General features: G+C 38.2%; 3 protein-coding genes across 8 annotated transcripts in view; 1 reads left to right on the forward strand and 2 right to left on the reverse strand.

Moving 5' to 3' along the window:
* The window catches only part of map4k3b (mitogen-activated protein kinase kinase kinase kinase 3b), a 34,727-nt gene extending 34,451 nt beyond the window's left edge, over positions 1-276 (reverse strand). For all 5 annotated transcript variants that reach the window (XM_066671733.1, XM_066671725.1, XM_066671716.1 and 2 more), the window contains exon 1: positions 97-276. In XM_066671733.1, the coding sequence (XP_066527830.1) occupies positions 97-192 (96 nt within the window). In that variant the 5' untranslated portion in view covers positions 193-276. The remainder of the gene's footprint in view (positions 1-96) is intronic.
* A 1,976-nt stretch (positions 277-2,252) lies between these two features.
* Positions 2,253-9,374, reverse strand: thumpd2 (THUMP domain containing 2). Its single transcript, XM_066682263.1, has 10 exons — positions 9,122-9,374; positions 8,531-8,663; positions 8,018-8,289; positions 7,623-7,700; positions 7,451-7,503; positions 6,992-7,079; positions 6,739-6,810; positions 5,887-6,001; positions 3,710-3,830; positions 2,253-2,815 (listed from the first exon to the last, which is right to left on the reverse strand). Exons 1-10 carry the CDS (start codon positions 9,221-9,223, stop codon positions 2,494-2,496), a joined length of 1,356 nt encoding a protein of 451 aa, XP_066538360.1. The 5' UTR covers positions 9,224-9,374; the 3' UTR covers positions 2,253-2,493.
* A 544-nt stretch (positions 9,375-9,918) lies between these two features.
* ecd (ecdysoneless homolog (Drosophila)) lies at positions 9,919-21,050 on the forward strand. 2 transcript variants are annotated; one of them, XM_066671776.1, is made up of 13 exons: positions 9,919-10,021; positions 10,834-11,047; positions 11,501-11,706; positions 13,158-13,336; positions 13,509-13,701; positions 14,264-14,392; positions 14,960-15,082; positions 15,311-15,396; positions 15,989-16,095; positions 16,231-16,432; positions 16,662-16,729; positions 16,959-17,152; positions 20,063-21,050. In XM_066671776.1, exons 2-13 carry the CDS (start codon positions 10,852-10,854, stop codon positions 20,252-20,254), a joined length of 1,875 nt encoding a protein of 624 aa, XP_066527873.1. In that variant the 5' UTR covers positions 9,919-10,021; positions 10,834-10,851; the 3' UTR covers positions 20,255-21,050. The 2 variants fall into 2 exon arrangements, with proteins under 2 accessions (XP_066527873.1, XP_066527883.1); XM_066671786.1 differs by lacking the exon at positions 9,919-10,021 and adding an exon at positions 10,029-10,134.
* Positions 21,051-23,770: the final 2,720 nt, after the last annotated feature.

Below are 23,770 nucleotides of genomic sequence, written 5' to 3' on the forward strand. Positions count from 1 at the left end.
GACACCGAGCGGGCCGCTCCCGTTTGTTTTCATCACACAGCTAACGGCTAAGCTAAGCTACGCTAGGCTAAGACAAGACAAGCCAAGTTAAGGCACCTTATAAACATCTCCGTAAGTGCCGCTGCCGATGCGCTGTATGAGTTCGAAGTCTTCCTGCGGGTTTCTCCTCGACAGATCCACGCTGCTGTTCATGTCGGCTCGGCGCCGCGTCGGAGAAACACACCGAGCACCGACACAAACACTGAGAGCCTCTCTGCCAGTCAGAACTCAACCGAGCCTCTGAGCCGACTCGATTAGGGAGTCGGTTCCGATGGTTGTTCACACTTTACTTGTGATTTAAAAAACAGCTATTGTAAGGAATGATTGAGCGGGCATAAAATGTTTATATACTTTGAATTGTTGTCACTCACTCCAACTCTTCGACGAGACACGAATTATTAAAGGACCCATATCCTATTTTATTCCTATATTCATTTTCTTTTTTCCTGGCGTTTCTATGACGTTTGCGTCGTAACACTAACAACAATTCTATAGTGTACCTAAACATTTTATTCCCACTCATTTATTCCTTAAGGTAGCTGTCTTTAAGTCACAAGTAAAGTTTGAACAATCTTGGTTAAATGAATATGCCAGGTACCTGTTTTATTTACAACTGATTTTTGTTTTGCTCTCAAATGGTTATTTCTATGTATAAAGATTTTTGAAGAGCTCTTTTTAAATATGAATATTATTTAAAACGTAACTTTTACACGTAGAAGCTATAGTAGCAATTTATATATTTGTTGCAAAAACAGTAGAATCATTAATACACAAAAATTAAAAATTAAAGTGTCCCTCCTTCACATATGGAACAAGAATACTCATTCACTCAGATGAAATGTGACCAGAGGCACCCCTAAATTTTGCATAAATCTGCACACTGTATTAGACTGAGAACCAGTTATGCAACGTTTCTTCCCTATTATTATTTTACTAATATTTTTTGAGGTTCTACAGCATCGATAGACTGAGATTAGGGATGACGTTTTAATTTACATTTTATAACACAAGTTCCTGGTCCTGGAGAACATATTCCTTTCATGCTTAAATACACTTTTCTTAAATGCATCTGACCCAGTGCCGAATATCATTCAATCAGCGAATTAGGAGATGTTAAATACATGATTATAAAGATGACTTAAAATGCCGAAAAGCCTGGGGGAAAAATGAATATTGAATCAGCTTGAAAGAGTCGGTTCGGTAAATTGTATAGCGACTGGACGAACCGCAACATGGCCTCCGTCGTGCAGTACGCGTGCGCACAACCCATCGATTAATATGCTGAAACGATTAACCTCTTATTTAAGATCTAATTAAGAAGAGTAAATGAGACAGCAACACACGCAAAAATTAAATAAAAATACTAATACTACTCACTAAAATACTACTTTAACAAGTTGTACAAAATCTTACATTTTCAATTCACGATAGGACAGTGTGGATGAAAGGTGTATCAGTCTGTGTTTTATACGTATAAAATGAGGTCTTTCATTTCTTTTGGGGTGCTTGTTTGTGTGTCTGGTGTATTGTTGTGGGCACACACATCCCTGTTCAGCAAGACCTGGTATTAGATATCACCATATACCAAGCTCAAATAATGCTTTTCCCTTACTTCCTTTTGCACTTGTGCCTTTTTGGGGTCATAAATAATTATTGCTTTCTGGCCGTATGGCTGTGTCTCAATACCCATCTTCCAAGGCTATTACAATACTGTAATTTGTGGTAAAAATGCAGCAGTTAATCCATTGGTCATTTTCATTGTAAATGACAAATTAGAATAACCGTGGGTTATTTCTTTGCTTCAGGTACTTTAAGTACAAATTAAGAAGTACGCTATTTATGTAATGTAAGTAGCAATCAAGTAAGAATATAAACACAACAGTTTTTGAATAAAGTACTAATTAAGTAGCAATTAAGTAGTAACAAAGTACAATTACTCAAGTACTTTCCAAATCCTGAATCTCTCCACAAAACACCACACCAACCCACAGTTTTTTTTTCAGTGACTCATCTGTGGTTTAGTTTAGACAATAAAGTGAAGAATGTGGTTGCTGCAGGCTTTTTAACATACTCTAAAATCATCCTTCACCTAGCAGAGACATACAAATACACATATACACCTGCTTTTGAATGAGTACATAAATCCATCTAAATCCGCCATAATCATAACAGAGCAACACACTTCATAATATAATTTTATTTTATTTGTGATCAGTCGATTCTGCATTGGACTTTCTCTGTGTCTGTGTGTACAGTACTACAATAAAGTCAGAAACAACTCTTCATTTATTACAATTTTAATAAGTTCCAGCAGATTTCTTAAAATATCTCTCAGAAATAATGGAAACTGTAATAATGACTAAGAATGTTTGAGAGATTGCTTTTAGTGGTTGAGGTTCCTTTTATTGTTGCCTGTACCTAAATTAACTTTTTATTAAATTAACTTTTTACTATTTATAAATTCAGCATAGTAATGTGTGTTTCAGTCTGTATGTGTGCCTTGATGTAGGTGTGTATGATTGCATCAGTGGTGCCAAGGCTTACTTTATGTTTGTTCTGCAAATGCAATGAACTAAACTTTAGTATTTTTGTCTGGTTGTGTTGACTTGTCTCTGAGATTTGAGTTTTCATGGTGTGTGCGCTGTCATGTGACCCCACATCATGGTTGGCTGCACCTGAGTGTGAGTTGAGTTTGTTTGATTTGATTATTTTATTAATTTGGGCAGACAGTTGGAGACTTAACAGAAGAATCAATGATCCACCCTCACGGAGAACTCTGTAAAATCAAACAACATTAGATGTCAGATTGTGATAATAATATCAAATAATTTACAGTAGTAGAAATAATTTTTATTTGACTAGTTTATGAAATTATGTGATAATTTAGGCAGTTCACAAAAGTCAAATATATTTTGGGTGATCAGTTATATTTTGGTAAGGAAGGATAATATGAAAACTCGATTTGTATGCCAAAATACTTCTTTAATATCCTACTACCAAAAATAAGTTTGTTTCTTTTAAAGCTGGAGTAGGTGATTTGTTTTTGTTATACTTCTTTATATTCTGAAAGCAACCAATAAATCAAATGAAAAATAAAATAAGAAATAAAAATGAAATTAAAAAAAAGGACGAATCTTTTACGCAGGACACAGAAGTGTAAAATCCCTGTCCAATCATTTAACTCAGACCCAATGAAATTATTGGATGGCTTTCATGCCTGTTTATTAAATCACCCTGCCCCCATGCACATACACAGAAACAAATACCACTGAAGGTTGGAGCAATGAAAGAGAGTGGTGCAGAACAGATTTAAAAAAAAAAATACAAATATATATATACAAACACATACAAACAAGGACAGGTTTAGAGAAGGATTCCAACAAAAAGAGGCTGGGTGAAGCCAGAGGACAAACCAGAGTGAACATCTGTATAATTGTTGATTTATTTATTTATTTATTTTTAAATGTGAATGAGACATGAGGAATGTAAATTCTGTTAAAGTGGAGGTGTTCTACACCGCATTCTGTGTCACTTATGAAGCTGTAGCATTCCTGTGATTTAGGGGTAGGAGGGTTGAATTTTTTTGGGTTGTATTTCTTTCAAAAACTAGCTACTGCTTACTGGTTTCTACAAAATCACTTACTCCAGCATTAACAGTCTACTGATTTACCTCTCCATTTCAGTCAGTATTTGTGGCAGGGCAGTGGTCATGTCTGTACTGCAGCTAAACTTTCGGCCAAATGGAACATCACACAGAACTGTGTCCACAGATCCTGCCTGCAATGGGATAGCTACAGAAATAGAGGAAACATTTTTTTGTTTAATTTTCAGAAACCAAAAGCATCCTTAAAGGAACACTACATAAGATTTGGGTTTGCTACTCCTAGGTCTCCCCCATAATGCAATTCATTTTTTTAGTGCACTGAACTGAAATCAATGGTGAAGGCTAGGGTTAAGGGAGGGGTGAGGGAGAGGTGGTTTCCTATCTTCCTCTGAAAGGTAAAATGTTTTCACAGTTCAGCCTGAAGTAAATATTATGGGGTGTATTATAAAGGGCTATATTTTCCCTATTACAGGTCAGTGGTGCAACATAGTGATTTTGAAGCTGTAATATTATGGTAAAAATGTTACATAGTGTTCCTTTAAATTTTGATTTCTTGCTCATTGCACATTAAAACAAACAGAGGATCTATGTAACAATTGCACACTTTACACCATCTATATATAACACATTTATGTTTCGTAGTAGAAGAACATATATTCTATTATGATTTTGAATCTGATTATTTTTCCACTCAGCATCACAGATGTACAAAATTTAGTGTCCTGACGATGTGGGTTTAAAGCCCACCTTTGGTGAATATCTGTGAGGGTGTATTCTCCCTGTGTCCTAATGGGTTTTCACTAGGTGCTCTGGTTTCCTCCCAGTAAAAAAAAACCTTTTGTAGAGGGATTGGCCATACAAAAGTGTCAACAGCTGTGAATGAACGTGAGTGACTGGTGTGCTGTGATGGACACGCAGCCCTTCCAGGGTGCGTTTTTGCCTTGGGCTCAGTGATTCTGCATAGACTCCGGACCCACTGCAACCCTGAACTGGATGAACAGTTACAGACCGTAACGTACAGAACGAATGAGGTGAAGTGGTAAAATGACATATGGCCTGACCATATGGAAATCAAGTCCTTTGCATCCTCTGGGCAGCAGGTCAGAGGGAATGTCTGGCTTATTATAAGTGTACAACACACATCTGAGAAGGCACCATTAATGCTGAACAATACATACAGGTTTTGGAGCAACATGCTTCCATCCAGACAACATCATATGGCATTGTTTATTTCAGTAAGACAAGGCCAGTCCACGTTCTGCATGGATTACAACAACATTCCTGGGTTGATAAACAACATTCAGGGTGATAAACTTATACAGATCTGTCAACAATTGAATAAAACTGGTGCATTTTGAAACAAATAAATGGGAAAATAATGGAAAAACATTTCACTTTCAGAACAACAGCAATTGGTCTCCTCAGTTCCCAAATATTTACAGTGTTTTTAAAAGAATGCGGGGTTCAATACACTGGTAAACGCCCACATCCTAACTTTTTTGTAATATTTAACATCATAGCACATTTATATTTTATTTGTATTTACATTTTGCACAGCATCCCAAGTTTTTGGAAACTCTATTTATATATTAACTTTACATTGTGCAAATATTATTAAATCAGTTATTTTTCTGTAACTGCTTTATCACATACACAAGTACAAGGCAGAAATGCACCCGGGACAGTACATCAAGGGGAATCTCACACACACTCACAACCATGAAAACGTTTGAATAGCCAGTTCACCAAACAATGTTTGTTTTTAGACTGCAGGAGAAAACTGAGCACCCAGAGGAACCCTGAACAGACATAGGGAAGAACCCACAACCCCAGAACCCTGGAGTTGTGTGACAGTGATACTGCCTGTTGTGCCACCGTGCAGCACCTACTTCACATCAGCGCATCTGAAATGAGCTTGTGGCCAAAGTAGGCATTTGTTTCTTCTTTGCATCTGTGAGCTTTAACTTTCATTTGTGGATGCAGCGATAAGTTGTTATTTCAATTAAATATAAGGTTTAAATGATCTGCACAGCATTGCATTTTGTTTTATTCACATGTTGCACAGCATCCCAACTTTTCTGTAAATGGAGATTGTACTTGCAACAAATTGATGAATGGAGTGTGAGGCCTACAATGATTGTGCAGTCATAATTCACCTACTATATTACAACAAATGAATAAATTAGGGATGTTAAGAGAAAAATAACAAGACAAAAAGTCAAAACAAAACAAGAAAAACGTACCCATGCAGGACGATTTCACTAGCAGTATTCTACTTCCCAGACAAGCACAGTCTACATTTTCTGCAGCTTTCTGCAACTGATCCACTTCACTGTCCATTCCTATAAACACAGCATTCTACACACACAGGTTTACATAAGATATGTGTACTGTCATTGCTGTATATAAAAGTACTGTGGAAGACCACCCTTCATTTATTTAATTTCCAGTCAAAAGGTCCAGAAAACTAAGAAAGACATAGAAGCAGAAACATGTTTTTCAGACAATTACACTGAAGCCTCAACAACTAACACATTTGGACTGTTACTGTATCCATGGGCAGCATTTATTACAGCTTACATTCTTTTTAGTAGTTAAAATTTGCAGAGATATATTTCAACACATTCAAAGCTCCGTAGTAGATGTTGGCAGCATTTAATGCTCCATGGGATCTAGGTAATCCAAAACACATAGTGTGATTATGAGGTTTTGGCAATGGGTTCCCAGTCCATTTTATCTAAGAACACCTGCAACCTCTGTGTTCTGTGTGTGATTTTTAATTCTTTAAGATATTTTGTGTCCATTTCCTTTTGCAAGGCCATTTTAACAGCTTTACACCATTCAAACCAATAGCATTTTGTAGTGAAAGAATGGACAGTAAAATGATTTCCTGCATGTGGCTAAGGGTCCCATGTTCTATATCTTTAAATTATTTTATGAACTACACTTTTGGAAACCCATGTCTTTTCACATATTTTGTGAATGTCATTCTGGTGGCTAGTGAAAATAAAAGTCTCTGAATTCTTTTATGTGCTGTATATAGTACTGTACATGCCAAAATCAGTGTAAAAATGTGAGGGAGTGTCTACACGCACCGGACACTCTTGGGCTGCCTCTAATAATATTGTGCCAACTCCACACATGGGGTCTAAAATCACAGAGGTCTCCTGCAAGGAAGGAGAAACAGAGAAAGACAGTCAGAGACAGCAAAAAACAGAGTGGCTCTCTGTACTTAAAATTGCTAGGTATTTTATTGTACCCTACATATTTTTTCTTCCGTGCATAATATTAGTGTGAATTTATATATAAAAAACTGTTTTTATTTCAATATAGATCACTGGAAAATACTTGTAAAGGACACAATGATGTCATAGCCCAGGCAATAGTGGACCTAAGCCCAGTATGCTTTATATAGCTGCGGCTGGCCAGAGGATGCCTAAAAGACACACACACACACACACACACCAAACTCCATTATTTGCAGAATCTTTACATCTGGTCAAATCAATTGTTTTGTTGATTTTCTAAGTGAAATTGACCGAACACACAATACAGTGAATTTCTGCAATTTTTTGTAAATAATAACTACTGAGTTTGGAATATTGGAGAAAAATGAACTATTTATTTTTTTGACAGATTTTTCTTATTCTCACCAAAACATTTAGCACATAAATGGTAATGGAGCATTAAAACTTACACACGTACATTTAGGTTCTATGAATTTATGCTTAGAAAATAACATCTATTGAACAGATATACAAACCCATGGTCCTTTCACAGAGAAATTAACTGTATTAGTAGATATACCTTAACAGAGGAATCCCGAAAACACAGTGATCATCATTTAAATGCACATTCACCTGGTATACCAAGAGATTAAATGAAAAACATAAGATTCATATACACTCAAATGCAGCAAAACAAGACTTGATTTCATAATATTGGTGAGATATATGTATTAATGGTAAAATGTTTGTACCTCGACAGTTGGCTGTCTTAAGTCAGCTTTCCATCCAAGCTCTCGGCTGATGGCAGCTCCAATGATACGACTCAAGTTCTACGATGACCGAATAAAAGCACAGAGTAAAAATCTCATTCATACACAAACATTTTGGAAAGCTGACAATTGATCATAAAGTACATACATGGCATTTTCCTAAATATTAATTGAATTATATAGTTAATATTTTTCTTTAAGAACTTCAGTATTTTCATTATTTACTCTTTTTACTTATACTCCATATTAAGTTTTTCATTTATATCATTTAACATTTTACATTTACTAAGGTCATATAGGATATTAAAAATTTATTATTACTTCAGACTGTAATGTTAACTTTATTATTGCACAAAAATACCCACAAACATAAGCACCTGAGAGTTATAGTAGCGAGCAATAGCTCCACTGCAGCGGCAGCTGACCCTGAATGTCGGATGATCCTGACAGAGACCTCCGAGTTGTCCGCTCTCCACAATCTCGTTTCTTCTGTTCTCCTCCTCCTTCTCTTCCTCATCTCTCTTCCTCTTCTGACCTCGTCCCTCAGAGACTTTGAGCTCTGCCTGAAACGCAGACCAGGTGCAGAGTGCATGACTCCAAACATCTGGAGATCCCACAATGCTTTGCTGTATTATACTGACTGCTTTTGCTAAAAGAGGAACACAAAGTATAGAAATTAGGCTTTTTCCTGAGTGTGAAAAATGGCTCAAAAAATGGTATTTTGAGACAGCAAGTCTGAGCAAATGTTTATTTTTTTTAAAAAACATGAATGGATATATATACAGAAATGTTTCAACGTAATTTAATGTCATTTTACAAAATAAAAGTCTAAAATTCTCTCAACTATGCCTTTAAATTTGGTGCACACCTGTGTGATGTGAGTCACACACCTGGATTTTTGGGGAGAGAAAGGGGCGGTGCTTTCCTGAGAAGAAGGAAAAGCCTCTCAGCAGATTTAAGCTGCATTATTTCATGTAGAGAAGACCTGGTGCGAAAAAACACTCTTCCAGGAATGTCTTCCACCTGATACACACACATTCCTGTAATCAGGGGCCAGTTTTTCCAGATATTCAGAATAAATAAACATAGCTTCTGAGCTAGACAGAGAACACGTCTTCACTCCCCAAAACTCATTTGAACAAGAGAGATCCTGGGGCAGAAACTGATAAACGAGGTAGATAAACTAACAAGCCGCAGTGTACACATATAAAATGGAGCTATAAAGTAGATGGAGGGTGGACAGTGTGTGGAAAGAATAAAGTAGATAGATTTCAGTTATTTCAATGCTGAATTGAATTAATTTCTTCATTACCACTGATATTAAAAAAACTCTTATTCATTCACTACAGTTAAAAATCTTCTGAATGTGTAAGGACACAGCCCTACTTGTGGTACCCATTTATCTAACATAAATAAAGGCGATGAAAGACGTGTTCAAATTGTTCCCATGCTTGTCAATAAACGGCAAAAGGGAAATGCACCTCGGTGGCCCCCAGTTTGTGTTTAACTTCCTTCAGTAAAAACGCTTCCATTCCGCCGCCTGCGGTGCAATAAAAACGCACAGCGCCTTCAGCCTCTCCCATTCTCAGCTCAGGACACTAACAGTAAACATCACGACAATATGAAGGCTTAAGGGATGTAAAAAAAAAAACACGACCCAAACCTGCATCACACATGCAACTTCCAAATCAAAACTGTGGTCCTGTCAAAATAAAAGTTCAACGTGACGCACGCGTATTTTCAGAGACTATATAATTAAGGAAAGCGGCCACTGGTTTAAATATGAATGGGAGTTTTCATAACTCTCAACATGGCGACTGTTTGGTGATAAAGTCCCGCCCTTTAGCACAAAGAGCCAATCAGCTTACTAAAACTCCAAGCGGAGGCAGGGCGAAGAGGCCGAGGCGCTAGTGGGGAACGCCTCCCTCGATGTGAAGTTGCAAGACAAAGCAGAAAAATCACATTTTCTGTGAATTATTGAACCATACACTACAAAGCATTCATATTTTTGTTAGATAGTACCAGTGATCTAGTATATGTTAATTGTTATACGATAACATAAATATGTTTTTGAAACTCTTTTGGGTATTCGGACATATAGCGTGGTGCTTGGTTCATAAATCGGTTGGGGCCTGGCCTTGTCCTTCGACGCCCGTTTTTTTATTGAAATTTGTACGTTTCTGTATGTAACATGCGAAGAGATACTAAACTGATTATTCCCATTTCATTCAACGAAATTCCAAGACGGTAAAAAGGGAGTCTTTTATTTTGACACGTGATTTTTCAGCTGCCTTAGATGGGCCGGAGTGCGTTGTACGCATGTGCAAAACATCACGCTTGCGTCTGGTGCGGTTGTTGTTCTGATGGAGTGAAATAAGAAAGTAAGTAAAAAAATTTTAAATAAAAAATTTGATGATTTTATTCTAACTGCCTCAGTCATGCGGAAACCTGCCCAGATACTGCAGGGCACAGGTCATGAGGACGTTGTAAATGTGTAAGTGTTCGTATTGGCACTGTCTTTGAGGCAGAACAGTTGGTTTGTAGTCATAAGTGTCGTCATATTTGTTTAAAAACTAAGCTGTCTTGCTTCCTCACTTTCATGTCAGTCCTTCGAATTTTGCCCTAATTCCTATTAAGTCTTTAATTACATCGAGTATTTTTTTTTTGTTCAGTTCCTGCGTTATTGTTGCGTACAACAACTTAATTCAATAACATTGTTCTTAACAAACGTTAATTCGGTGATACGTGGTGAACGTATTAAGCATTCCTTCAGAGAAATTCAAGTGATTGATCTAGTTAACAGGTCTCTGTGTTTTCTTTGTGAAATCAGCAGTAAGCACCACGGTTGACCATTTCAGCTTTGAAACTGCAGTCTGACCGCGACACTGAATTGTATAAGTGGTTTCAGACAATGAATGAATGAATGAACTGCAGTCTGAGTTTAGGGGTTTGACGATCATAGGTTGTCTTTAAATAATTCTACGTTTTAATATGCAGTTTTTCTTGTTGTTGATGTTCTTATATCTACTTCTGCTTAAAGCTTTAAATATTCGAACATTTAATAGAATCAGAATTCTGAAAACTATCCACTATTCTATTTTATCTTCATTTCTAAAAATCAGAATTATGTGTGCATTAGGCGTATAATGTTTAAACAGAGTTAAAACACACAACTTATATTTTAAATCAACAGGAGATAGACACTGCTGTCATGGATCTCTTGAAGAAGGTGCCTGTGCCTGAAGATGTGGTCCACTACAGGCTTTTTCTGGTCACTCCAGACCTTCAGGACAGTAAGGAAACTCTACTCCGGCTGTTGGAAGACATCCTTGCTGAGCTTACCCCTCTCTTGGTTAAATATATTTGGCAGCAGCAGCCATTTAACCTCAGCTACTGTCCAGAGAAAGGTACAACCCGTGTTTATACACTTTTTATACTTTACTACATGCTACATGCAATCTACTTATGCCATTAATGACAACTGAAACACATTTACGTAATAAAAATATGCATTCCAACAAGCATCATTTGGAAAAAGAAAATATAGGGTGATTTTATCTTCAGCAACTATTATCACAACTGTCATTTGATGGATTAGTCCCTTTAGACTTTTATTTTTTGTGCTGGCTTTCAGCTTCTCACTGAAACTTGAGCGATTTAATTGTTTAAATTTGTGAGGGAATCATGTAAATTTCAAAGTGGGTGTTTATATGATTATTTTCAATGTATAGACCTTATAAATGGCACATTCTGAAAAGGTAAACAATCTATATGATTATATAAAAGAAATCCAGCGCTGTAAAATGGGTTAAAAATAAAGCTGTGTGTTCTTGTTAAGCAGTGTAAATATTTACCTTTAGGGGGCATGCCAGCTCACCTGGGGGGCAGCACAGAGTTTGGCGATAATGTGGAAGATGAGTGGTTCATTGTTTTCCTGCTTAAACACCTCACCCACACCTTCAGCCACCTGGCTGCCAGTGTCCATGACAACGATGGCCAATTTATGTTGATCGAGGCAGCAGAGTATCTGCCCAAATGGCTGGATCCTGAGAGCAGCGAGAACAGGGTAAGGCCAGTAATTATGTTATTGTTTTATTCTTGCAAAAATGCTTGCTGCTGTTGTGAGAACATTGTAATTTCATGTACTGTGCAACATACAGCTAGCAAAATTACCTACACTGTCACAGTGCTCATGTTCTCCTGTCATCCTGGTCCATAGAAAGCGCAAAAAAGATGTACATGTCAACAGATACAGGCGTATGAACATAGCTATACACTATCTCACACACACACACACCATTTTGTATTGTTGACTTTGTGGGTTTTGCCATTTCCATTGGCTTGTGCACTTTTGAGTCAAAATCCCACTCTGGGAAAAAAGTGGTTGCTCTTATTTTAAAAACTACAATGTTTGAAAATGTGATAAAAAGATTGGTGATAATGGTGATTATGGGAGAGAATGTCCCCACAACAACAAAATGTTGGTTGTTTACCTTAATCCTTAGGATCTTAAGTTATAATAATAAATATGTACACACACAAGCATTACATGGCAGAAGCCAGCAAAGGATCACACACACACACACTGTAGTCTACACAGCCTACGATCTGTACTCAAGGTTAAGGACTGGAGCACTTGCGTTCTCTCACAAATGTTTTTGTGTTTGCTCGCTATACTTGCTGCTGTGCAGTGTAGACTAAAAGGATTATAATCATTCACTGGCTGCTGCGTGATCCTGAGTGCCTTCTTATTGACTGATAATGATACCAGTATATTATTAGCAGGTAGTTTCACAGTCACACAACTCCAGGGTTCTGGGTTGAGTGACTGTCTGTGAGGAGTTTGGTGTGTTCTCCCCGTATCGGTGTGGGTTTCCTCCCACAGTCCAAAAACACACGTTGGTGGATTGGCGACTCAAAAGTGTGTAAGTGTGTGTGTGTGTGTCAGTCACCCTTCCAGGTTGTGTGTGGTAGGCTCTGCGACTGCCACCCACTGCGACTCTGAACTGGACGAACGGTTACAGACAATGAATTTTGATTATCTGCTACAGTGATTGAAATCATTCATTGGCTGCTGCCTGATCCTGAGTGTCTTTTTATTGGCTGATAATGACACCAGTAAACATTTAGTAGCGCATTTAATTTGGAATAACAATGTTAAAGAGTGATTTTCAACGAGCTGAATTTCTAGTAATATTTCATGTCTAACTGGGGAAATTTAGCAAAATTAAATAGTGAACAATACATTGAAAACATTTCATTTGTGGTTATAGTGTCATCTTCTTAGTGGAAAAAAGAAGGAATCTGGAACTACTGTAGCAAGAACACTTTGTGTTACACTGAAATTAATTTCAACAAACAAATAGAAATTAAGCCCTAAAAGTGTGCTCTCACGTCAACAAATCCTGTTTTGACCAAGTGTGTAAACTTGCACATGTTTGTACATAACTGTACAAACTATATGGATTCTATCTTGCTATGTCCTGATTTGCTGCTCTTTTCGCCATCACTCTGTAGGTATTTTTGTACCAGGGAGAACTGCACATACTACCCAATCGTGTGCATTCAGGGGAGGTGGGCTGGCCCCGGGAGTCAATCCCACAATTGCAGGATGCTCTCGACATGTTGCACAAACATGCTGACTACTGCCTGGCGGACCAGCGCATTCGGTCAGCAATCGACCACAGAATTCAAGGGTGAGAAACCAGAAACCGGGCTATTAATCTGCTCATCTTGGTTCCAGGCCTAAGCCATAAAACAATATTCATAACTCGTTAGTTTATTTATTTTATTACTTTTTTTGGCAGACACTACTAACAGGGTTAATGAACTTGGGTTAAAGCCTTCTTTGCGTGTGTGTGTGTGTAGGTACCCAGATAAGATCCAGGCCGGTCTTCATCATGCTCACTGTTACGTTCCTGCATCTATTGCTGTAGTGCTGTCACGGCGACCTGATCTTGTCGCGCCTGCCGTATCTGCATTCTATCTGCGAGACCCAATAGACCTGCAGGCCTGCAGAACTTTCCAGAACTTCCCCCCTGATACAAGGGTCCTCACATCAGTATGTCTGTTCTATGTTCTATGTTCACTGAAATATTGGGTGTAGGATTTGTGTTTTTTATCAACTTATATTAGTCCTTATGTACAGGAATTTATTTTTAAATAGCTTCATATTTATTTCTTAAATAGTTTAAAATAATTTTACCAAACTGTTAATTATATTCTGTTAATGGTCAAAACCTGCTCAGTATATCGGGTTTGATCTCTGCATTCCAATGTATTTTTGGAACACACCAAAATAAGAGAAAATAAATAGCTTTCATAATTAGTTAATTTGTTAGGGACTAGAAACTCAATAAATGTATATATAAATAATAGATCTAATATGTAAATCTATAACCTGCTTACATATGTTTAATGTTATTTCAGAGGGGCTACATTTAATTTCAGTAGGATGTTGGTTCCAAACTGGTTCCAAAACTGCCAATTTAAAATATTTTGTTTCCCAGTAAAATTTTAAAGCTGAACAGTTTTCTCACACATAGTGAGTAAGCATGTCTCTAACCATAGATAACCATTCTCTCTCTCTCTCTCTCTCTCTCTCTCTCTCTCTCTCTCTCTAGGTAATGTTCACTCATTGTCTGTATGCTCAGTTGATGCAGCAAAGTTTTGTGCCTGATCGGAGAAGTGGATACACCCTGCCCCCTCGCTCTCATCCCCAGTACAAAGCTCATGAGCTGGGCATGAAGCTGGTGAGTTTCTGGGCCTTGACCCTGATCATTTAATAGCACAATGATCCATTTTCAGTTTACTAAAACTGTTGTTTCAATAGGCAATGTACAAGCTTGTGTTCAGAAGTTTAGAATTATCATTTGAAAGGATAACCATATTTAGATGCATATTGTCGGTGTTCAATCAAAAACATGGATCTCCAAAATAGCAGCTTTACAGGTGAAGGAAAAACCTTAAATTTCAATGGAAGTCAATGTAAAAAGATTTCTGGAGCATTTCTATTGGTCCAGTCGTCATGAACATTTGACGGTGTGAAGGACAGCTGCAGTGTTCAAATGATGTACCAAACAAAATGAAGATACATGCTTTTGATTGGACAGCAATGACATATAAACTAATATAAATACTCCACAAATGAATATAAATTCAAGTCAATTTTGTGTAAATTATCACTGATAAACATTGATAAATGTTTCATATACAAGGGGTAGTATCCCATTGGTAAATGTGCTTTATTGGCCTCTTCGGTTTTGCTGGTTTTGTTTTGTGCCCTTGTTTACATGCATGCGTATTTTTCTGTCATTCAGGCCCATGGCTTTGAGATCCTTTGTAGTAAGATTAGATGTGGAGCATTTCAAGAAGCGCCAGTCAGCAGTGACCCTCGATGGAGAGGCTTTTTGTACAGTCTGCAGAGGAATGGCTACTTCAAGGTGAACAGACAAGGACAATGTTTGGAACTTATGTACACAAACACTGTTCAAGTTCATTCATTCATTCAGTTTGTGTAACGGCTTATCCAGTTCAGGGTTGCGGTGGGTCTGGAGCCCACCCGGAATCACTGGGCGCAAGGCAGGAACACGCCCTGGAGAGGGTGCCAGTCCCTCACTGTTCAAGTTCTTCTGGCATTAACATCTAATCGTGTGTGTGTGTGTGTCTAGGGGGAACTAGAAGGCTCTGTGCTATACAAACAGTTAATGACCTCTGCAGAGAACTTCTTCAAGCAGTCAGTCACCAGCACAAACCGGTAAATAGAAACTGTTTATCTACTTTTTCCACTTTTCTTAAGCATACTTACAAGCAAACACACATCCAAATCCTCTTATAATCATTTCAGCTACTTTAAGGAGCATCCATTGTGAACACAAATGTTCAGTTGTGCAGATACAATTTTTATAATCTCCAAGGTGTGGACCAGAAGAATGGGCCAAACGCATGAGTCTAAAGTCACCATGTTCCAAGTGTGGCATAGTGTAGTGTTTCTCAACCCTAGTCCTGGAGGCACCCTGCCCTGCACAGTTATTGATTTCCTTTCTCCAAACACACTCGATTCAACCAAGCTGTTAATGAACAAGTATTTTCAGTGTTGCTGTGGGTGTGTAAAAGCAGGGGAAACCTTAAGATATGCAGGGCATGGTGCCTCCAGGACCAGTGTTTAGAAGTAGCTCTCTGTTGAGGATCAGTAGACCTGTATTTAATTACCTTCTTCCAAGATCTTTTTGAGGAGTTTTAGTGATGTTTGTGATCCAGAACTAATCCCCCAACCGTACTTTTGACCATATGTTGTATATTTTTTTCACTTAATATTTGTAGTTAATCTTTTTTAATCATCTCTCCAGTTCTAGTGTCCATGGTCCAGGTGAGGAGATTTTGCAGGTATTAAATAGTACCCCTTATAGTCTGGAGGAACTACAGAAACAAGAGACACTTTTGCCACCAGAGGACAGTAAGTTTTCCCATTGTCACTTTAATGAAGACAACATTACCATTTAGATCTCAACCCCTAGCCTTGGGAACTCTTGCCTTAATGTTTGTGTATATATAAGGAAGTGTTTGATTTAATCTTGGGGTGCGCTTGCAGGTGATGATTGGCTGAACATCACTCCTCAGGAGCTGGAAGTGTTGCTGGAGGAAAGAAGGGGCCACAGGGTCTCACAAAGAACAGAAGCATTTGAGGAAAAGGAGAAGGAAGAAGAAGCTGGTTACAGTCTTGTTGCTGTGACACAGGGGATGAAGGACTTCATCAAGGCCATGTCATCACACGAAGGGGCTGAATTTCCACGGTGTCTGCATTATAATTAACCCTTTAAATTAGGAGTCTTAACTCTAGTCCTTGTCAAGCACAACTGATTCAACTCCTCTTGACCAAACTGTGCTTACTGTGCTTGACATTGGCACTGCAGGGCTATAGTTAAAAACCATCACTTTATAGTATTTACATCATGACAGAACTTTGCAAATATTGTAGTAATATTTTAAATAAGCAATAAATTACTATTCTTTGGGTTCCAGGTCTTGTTTGGCAGAGCCCTTCAGTTTTGACCCTGATGCAGTGACCAATGCAATGGACAGATTGCTGGGTATGTTAGTCCTCTGTTCCTTTTGAAAATGATTTGCTCATAAGCTAGATTGACCTTTCATGATATTATAATAATACTTATAGTATAAAGATTTTATATACATTTAATGTATGATTTTTTTTATTATATAGTGTATGGCATTTTAATACATTTCTTTGATATTAGCTGGTCTCCTATTTGCATTCACTAACACTTAAAATCGTTATACGATGGTCACATTGCTTTTTAGGTGGAAAAGTAGAGGAGCTGGATTCTGATGATTTTGAGGATGACGATGAAGACGAGGATGGTGAAGATGAAGAAGCAGGGGCTCAGGAGCAGGCAGGAGCAGAGGCTTTGGGGAGTTTGAGGGCATACATGGATGAAATGGACCATGAGCTGCAAACCACAAATGTCGGCAAGAGTTTCCGCAACAGTGGCAAAGTGAGTTGGCCAGGGCCGTCAATAGAGATTAATGATTAGTGGGGCTAAACTTTAACCAAGGGGATAATTGCCTCATAGCAGCAATTTTAAAAATTAAAAATATTCATCTACATGTAGAAAAACCAAACTGAGATGTGAACCATTATTAACTCATTATATACAGGTATCTGTAACATATAGTCAATCAATCAATCAAATTTTATTTATATAGCGCTTTTCACAACAAAAAGTCGTCACAAAGCAGCTTTACAGAGATCCGGGTCCAAGCCTCCTATGAGCAAGCCAGGGGCAACAGTGGCAAGGAAAAACTCCCTCAGCACACGAGGAAGAAACCTTGGAAGGAACCAAGACTCATACGGGGAACCCATCCTCCTCGGGTCGACACCGGAGACACAACAGAGAACAGAAGTAAAAGTGAAATGACCGATGAAGGGGTTATAGTAATATAAATGTAGTATATTGGTGATGATGGAGAAGCAGAAATGAAAATGGTGAGGATGATGATATTAGTGATGTATGAGTCTGATGAAGGAGGAGGTGATCAGGGATTCAGTGTGAGTTAAAATTAGGTGCAGAGTTAATCTGAAATAAAACAGCATGGCCAAGCATGATAGTGTAGATGAGACAAGGACAGGATCTTGTACAGGACACAGGGGCTGGATCAGGGCAACACCTGGAGAGCAGCAGGACATCTCAAAGCATGAGAGAGAGACAGGAGAAAGAAAGCCAGACAAAGGGAACAAATAAAAACACAGAGGTTAGTAGGGTCATGGTAAAGAACGGGGAAATTTGTCCTGCGAAAAAAGCTTCCACTGGTCAGGCAAGAGAACCCAGCGACAGACAGCGTGTTGGCGGTTACTACACAGCTAACTAAGAATGCTGTAGCTATGGTGATATGACAGGGTTAACACAGAACAGTGATAATATGAAAACCAGCCCGAACACCAATATAGAAGGAGTAACCTGAAGGTGAGTGATTAACCAAAAGCTTGTTTAAAAAGGTAGGTTTTTAATCTAGATTTAAAGATTGAGAGTGTGTCTGAGCCCCGAACAGTAACCGGAAGGCTATTCCAGAGTTGAGGAGCTTTGTGAGAAAAGGCTCTTCCTCCTGCTGTGTTTTTCTTAATGCGAGGAACAAAGAGTAGATGGGCATCCTGTGAACGAAGTGTACGTGACGGGCGATAAGGTATGAGAAGTTCAGTAAGATACTGCGGGCCTAAACCATTTAGAGATTTATAAGCTAAGAGGAGTATTTTATAGTCAATGCGAAATTTTACAGGTAGCCAGTGTAGGGACGAGAGAACTGGGGTGATATGTTCGAATTTTCTAGCTCTAGTGAGCACCCTGGCTGCTGCATTTTGAACTAACTGAAGCTTGTGTAACGCTTTGCACGAGCTCCCTGCCAGGAGCGCATTGCAGTAGTCTAGACGTGAAGTTATAAAAGCATGCACTAGTTTCTCTGCATCTTTTAATGATAAAATATGCCGAATTTTGGCAATATTGCGTAGGTGGAAGAAGGCGGTTTTGACTGTATTGGATATGTGGGTATCAAATGTGAGAGTCGAATCAAAGGCTACCCCTAAGTTTTTAATGATGTCATTGTGTTTTACTGTTGAATTATCAATAGCAGCATTTCTGAGTGAATGTATCTGAGTATCTTTACCTAGTAACAAGACCTCAGTTTTATCAGAATTTAACATGAGAAAGTTTTGCATCATCCAGTCTTTAATATCAGTTAGACATTCTGTTATTTTACGTAGACAAGCAACATCATTGGGTTTGGCTGATATATACAGTTGTGTGTCATCAGCATAACAGTGGAATTGAATCCCATGCTTACGGATTAGTCGACCCAGTGGCAGCATGTAGAGTGTGAACAATACAGGGCCGAGCACTGATCCTTGTGGAACACCATATTTAACTAAAGTATGATTAGAGGATTTATTATTCAGATAAACAAATTGGTAACGATCGGATAAATAAGATCTGAACCAAGAGAGGGCAGATCCTTTTATTCCTACCAGATTTTCCAGCCTATCAAGAAGCATCACATGATCTATGGTATCAAATGCTGCACTAAGGTCAAGCAGCACCAGAATAGATATATAGCCCTTATCATGTGAAAGGAGTAAGTCATTAGTTACTCTTGTTAGAGCCGTTTCTGTGCTGTGATTTGGTCTAAATCCAGACTGAAAAATGTCATGAATGTCATTGTTTTGTAGATAAGAGCACAACTGCTGTGACACGACTTTTTCTAGAATCTTAGCAATAAAAGGGAGGTTTGAAATATAGTCATATAGTCATAACGTCTGGAAAGAATATCAATTCAGTCTGCCCTAAATACAGGAGGCTTACTTTACTTTAATCAATAATCAGGTTTCCTCTGCTAGCGTAATGCTATTTCAACTAGTGCATCAGTGGCTTTTCAGTTTGGTTAATTAAAGATTGTAACAGACATTCAATTAAGGTTTATTCTTTATTTTTGTCTTGAAATGATCATCACTGTCAGGAATATCACTACACGTTCTTGTGTGCGTATTCTGCCAATAAAGCAATACAAACCAATGGCTATCTAAAGACAGAGAAATATTTTTGACATAATTGGGGAGGGCTATAAATAACACTTTATAGCTGCTAGGTAACTTACTTTTAGTCATGTTAAACCTAAGCTAATATGTTTCTGTGTCTGAAATAAAACCAACCATGTAAAATGATCTCATTTTGAATTCATCATGGTTGTGAGATCATAGTAGTCTGCTCAGTTACAGTGACGTTATAAGTAGTGGTGTTACTGTATAAATTCTGTAGTATTTTGAATGATTCACAAAAGTTTTAAATGTTTTGTTTTATTTCTTAATTTATTTGATTTATTTATTTTTTAAATTGCACATTGTCTAATATCTTTTGTAGGGTAGCTATAGAGCAGATGCAGCTAAATGTTCAGTGAACACAGAAGAGGAGTTCCAGCCCTTGGACGTGGACTTGAATCTGGTCACTAACCTGATGGAGTCCTTGGCTTCACAGGCCGGCCTCGCTGGACCTGCCTCAAACCTGCTGCAGAGCCTTGGCATCCACTTGCCCCCTAACTCTGACCAGTCCTGAGCAATCAGACAATGAATTTTGATACAGTCTGTATTTTCTTTATTGCAGTTTTCCAACTGTTATTACAGTTTTCTACAGTAGTTAGTTATGCAGATGTATTTTGTACAGAATTGTGTAACATGTTTATGAATGTGGGATCATGTAACAACCTGTCTACAATACAAATAAAATATATTTAATACAAAGTTTCCTAAAATGACATGTAACTGGTTAGAGGTAAATTATTCAGCAGAGCTGCTGTGATTTAACTGTCCTTGTTTCTCTGATAAAGTGGGTTGCCAGTAGTGTTTCATTAACCAAATCCACAGGAATTACTCACATAGAGTGAATCATTACTGATGCTATCCTGTTTATCTCTGACAAGGCCTATGAGTCAAGTCTCTAGGATTTTAGGCCTACTTACATTTATTTGCATGTGTTAAATGCAACAAATTGTAGAACAACATCATCATTATCAAAGGGCATCAAACACTTGCTTCAAGCAATGTTAAGTTGTAGATGAATTGATCTGAAATTCAATGTATCTGACACATTTCTCTACAGAAATCAATACCATCACTAATTGATCCTAGTTCAGCTGTGGCCAATTCAACCCCCCAAGGTTACAAAATAGCATTTTTTTCCATCAAAACACTACCACACCTTTTGTAAACTGCTTATTACACAAAATCATGACGTTCAAAACAACCATATTGGTAATGGGAAAGAGTTGGAGATACAGTGAGAAGAGGGCCATTATACCTGAATGCAAACAACTTATTGAAATGATCTAGATAGCTAGATTTTTTTTGTGTTAATAAGCAACAGAAAACAGGAAAAACAACACAATAGATTGCATTAATTGGTTATGTATTTATAAAGTAATTCTATAGGGTGGGCCATTTATATGGATACACCTTAATAAAATGGGAATGGTTGGTGATATTAACTTCCTGTTTGTGGCACATTAGTATATGGGAGGAGGAGGGGGGGGGACTTCAAGATGGGTGGAGACCATGGTGGCCATTTTGAAGTCAGCCAATTTTGGATCAAATGGTTTTTTCAATGGTGAGAGGGTCATGTGACACATCAAACCTATTGGGAATTTCACAAGAAAACAATGGTGTGCTTTGGTTTTAACGTAACTTTATTCTTTCATGAGTTATTTACAAGTTTCTGACCAGTTATAAAATGTGTTCAAAGTGCTGCCCGTTGTGCTGGATTGTCAATGCAACCCTCTTCTCCCACTCTTCACACACTGATAGCTACACCATAGGAGAAATGGTAGCACAGGCTTCCAGTATCCATAGTTTCAGGTGCTGCACATCTTGATGGTATGGTGTGGTATATGGGGTACAAAGATAGTGTGGCCATTCTTCATCAATGGAAACCTCAAGACCAATGGATATGCGAAATTGCTACATGATGATTTGTTTTCCCTTTTTATGCACTGAAGCTGGCACGTTCCCTGAGTTTTTCCAGCAAGACGGTGCACCACCACATTATGGGTTTCAGGTCCGAGCATTCCTAGATGAACAGTTTCCTGGAAAGGGGATTGGTCATTGTGGGCCAGTTGAATGGCCCCCAAGGTCTCCCGATCTGACCCCCTTAGACTTTTATCTTTGGGGTCATCTGAAGGCAATAGTCTATGCTGTGAAGATACAAGATGTGCAGCACCTGAAACTGCGGATACTGGAAGCCTGTGCTAGCATTTCTTCTGCGGTGTTGCTATCAGTGTGTGAAGAGTGGGAGAAGAGGGTTGCATTGACAATCCAACACAATGGGCAGCACTTTGAACACATTTTATAAGTGGTCAGAATCTTGTAAATAACTCATGAAAGAATAAAGTTACGTTAAAAGCACACCATTGTTTTTCTTGTGAAATTCCCAATAAGTTTGATGTGTCACATGACCCTCTTCCCATTGAAAAAACAAAAGTTGGATCTTTGACTTCAAAATGGCCACCATGGTGACCACCCATCTTGAAAAGTTTCCCCCCTCCCATATACTAATGTGCCACAAACAGGAAGTTAATATCACCAACCATTCCCATTTTATTAAGGTGTATTCATATAAATGGCCCACCCTGTATAGTTGACTACACTGCTAAAGTAAAAATACAAAACTATTTGAGGCAACCAACATTTATCTACTTAGGGTACCTAGAGAATAAGACAGCTATTAAATTTTACAGCAGGCTTTATGACAGACTACAGTTATAGTTTCAGTATTTGCTTGTCATTGGCAAACCAGGAACAGATGTGACTGTCAAACCTTTCTGCAGATAGTAAACTCAGATGTTGGGCTAGCCTTATAAACATAAACTAGCACCAGCAGAAAAAACCCTATGGCCTTGAGTTTCTTGAGCACACATAATAGTATAAATACACAGTCATTAGTTGATTTACCACTGTGTTACACTAATACCTAATTTGTTTTTATTGCTGTGAGGTGGAGGCAATTATTAGACAGCCTTCATTGGTAGTTCAACTCTTAATATAATTTGAGTTAACCATGCTTTAGCACTTAATCAGTGGTCAATTTCTGACCCAAACATCTCCTGGCTAGCAATTCTTTTATATTTGAACATTCTCATTTTAACACTTACACAATGTAATTTATACTGTCAACAATCTGCCAGTTGCCATCTCAGAATCGTCTAATTGACATTACTTACTTATTTAACTGGGCATGGGTAAAGACAAGAACGTTTTTGTTTCTTCTCCTGTTATGTTAGTTTTCCAGAGATACAAAAGCAACATTTTTTTTTACATTTCATTAAGGCATTATCTGTAACATCTTCATCCTGTTCAGCGTTGTAGTGGGTCCAGAGTCCACCCAGAGACACTTAGCGCACCCAGTCCACCTACCAACATGTTTTATGATAATTGTATTAAACTGGGCCACACCAGATAAATCTCAGACAGACACACTGAGAATACACCAAATTCCTCATAGGCAGTGACAAAAACAGGAACTAACCCCCAAACCACAGGACACTGGAGCTGTGTGGCAGCTGAATCATACAAACTTTTCTCAAGTTTCAACATAAGCTAATCTAAGAATATTTTATATTGCTTGGATTATTGCTATTGGTCGGTTTTCATGAAATTGTGACAGAGTAATTTGTTCTGCCAGAGCTGAAGATTAATTTTTATATATTATTTCAATGTATTCACTTTCCTTTACCAAAAATAAAGAAGCAAACTTCACTCACCCAGAATGTCTTGCAGGATCAACTACATTTAAGTTCATGTAGCCAACTGTGTATATTTGATTGTGTGCTAAACCATCATTTTATGAGTTCTTCTTCAAACTGCTGAGTTGTTAACGTACACTACAGCAGGTTGTAAAGCGGTAGGGTGAGACCTCTGGCCGAGTACAACAGAGCCGCAGCCAGAGCGGAGAGCTGGAGGGCAGTGAAGTCTATCATGATGATCTGCACCAAGCCCAGGAGCAGCATGCCCAGCATGTAACCCAGGAAGACCAGACTGTGCCAGCTGCCGTCTGTGATGGCTCGGGGGCTGTCTGGGTGCA

Source organism: Hoplias malabaricus, chromosome 1, assembly GCF_029633855.1.
Source record: "Hoplias malabaricus isolate fHopMal1 chromosome 1, fHopMal1.hap1, whole genome shotgun sequence".
In the NCBI taxonomy this organism is placed as follows: domain Eukaryota; kingdom Metazoa; phylum Chordata; class Actinopteri; order Characiformes; family Erythrinidae; genus Hoplias; species Hoplias malabaricus.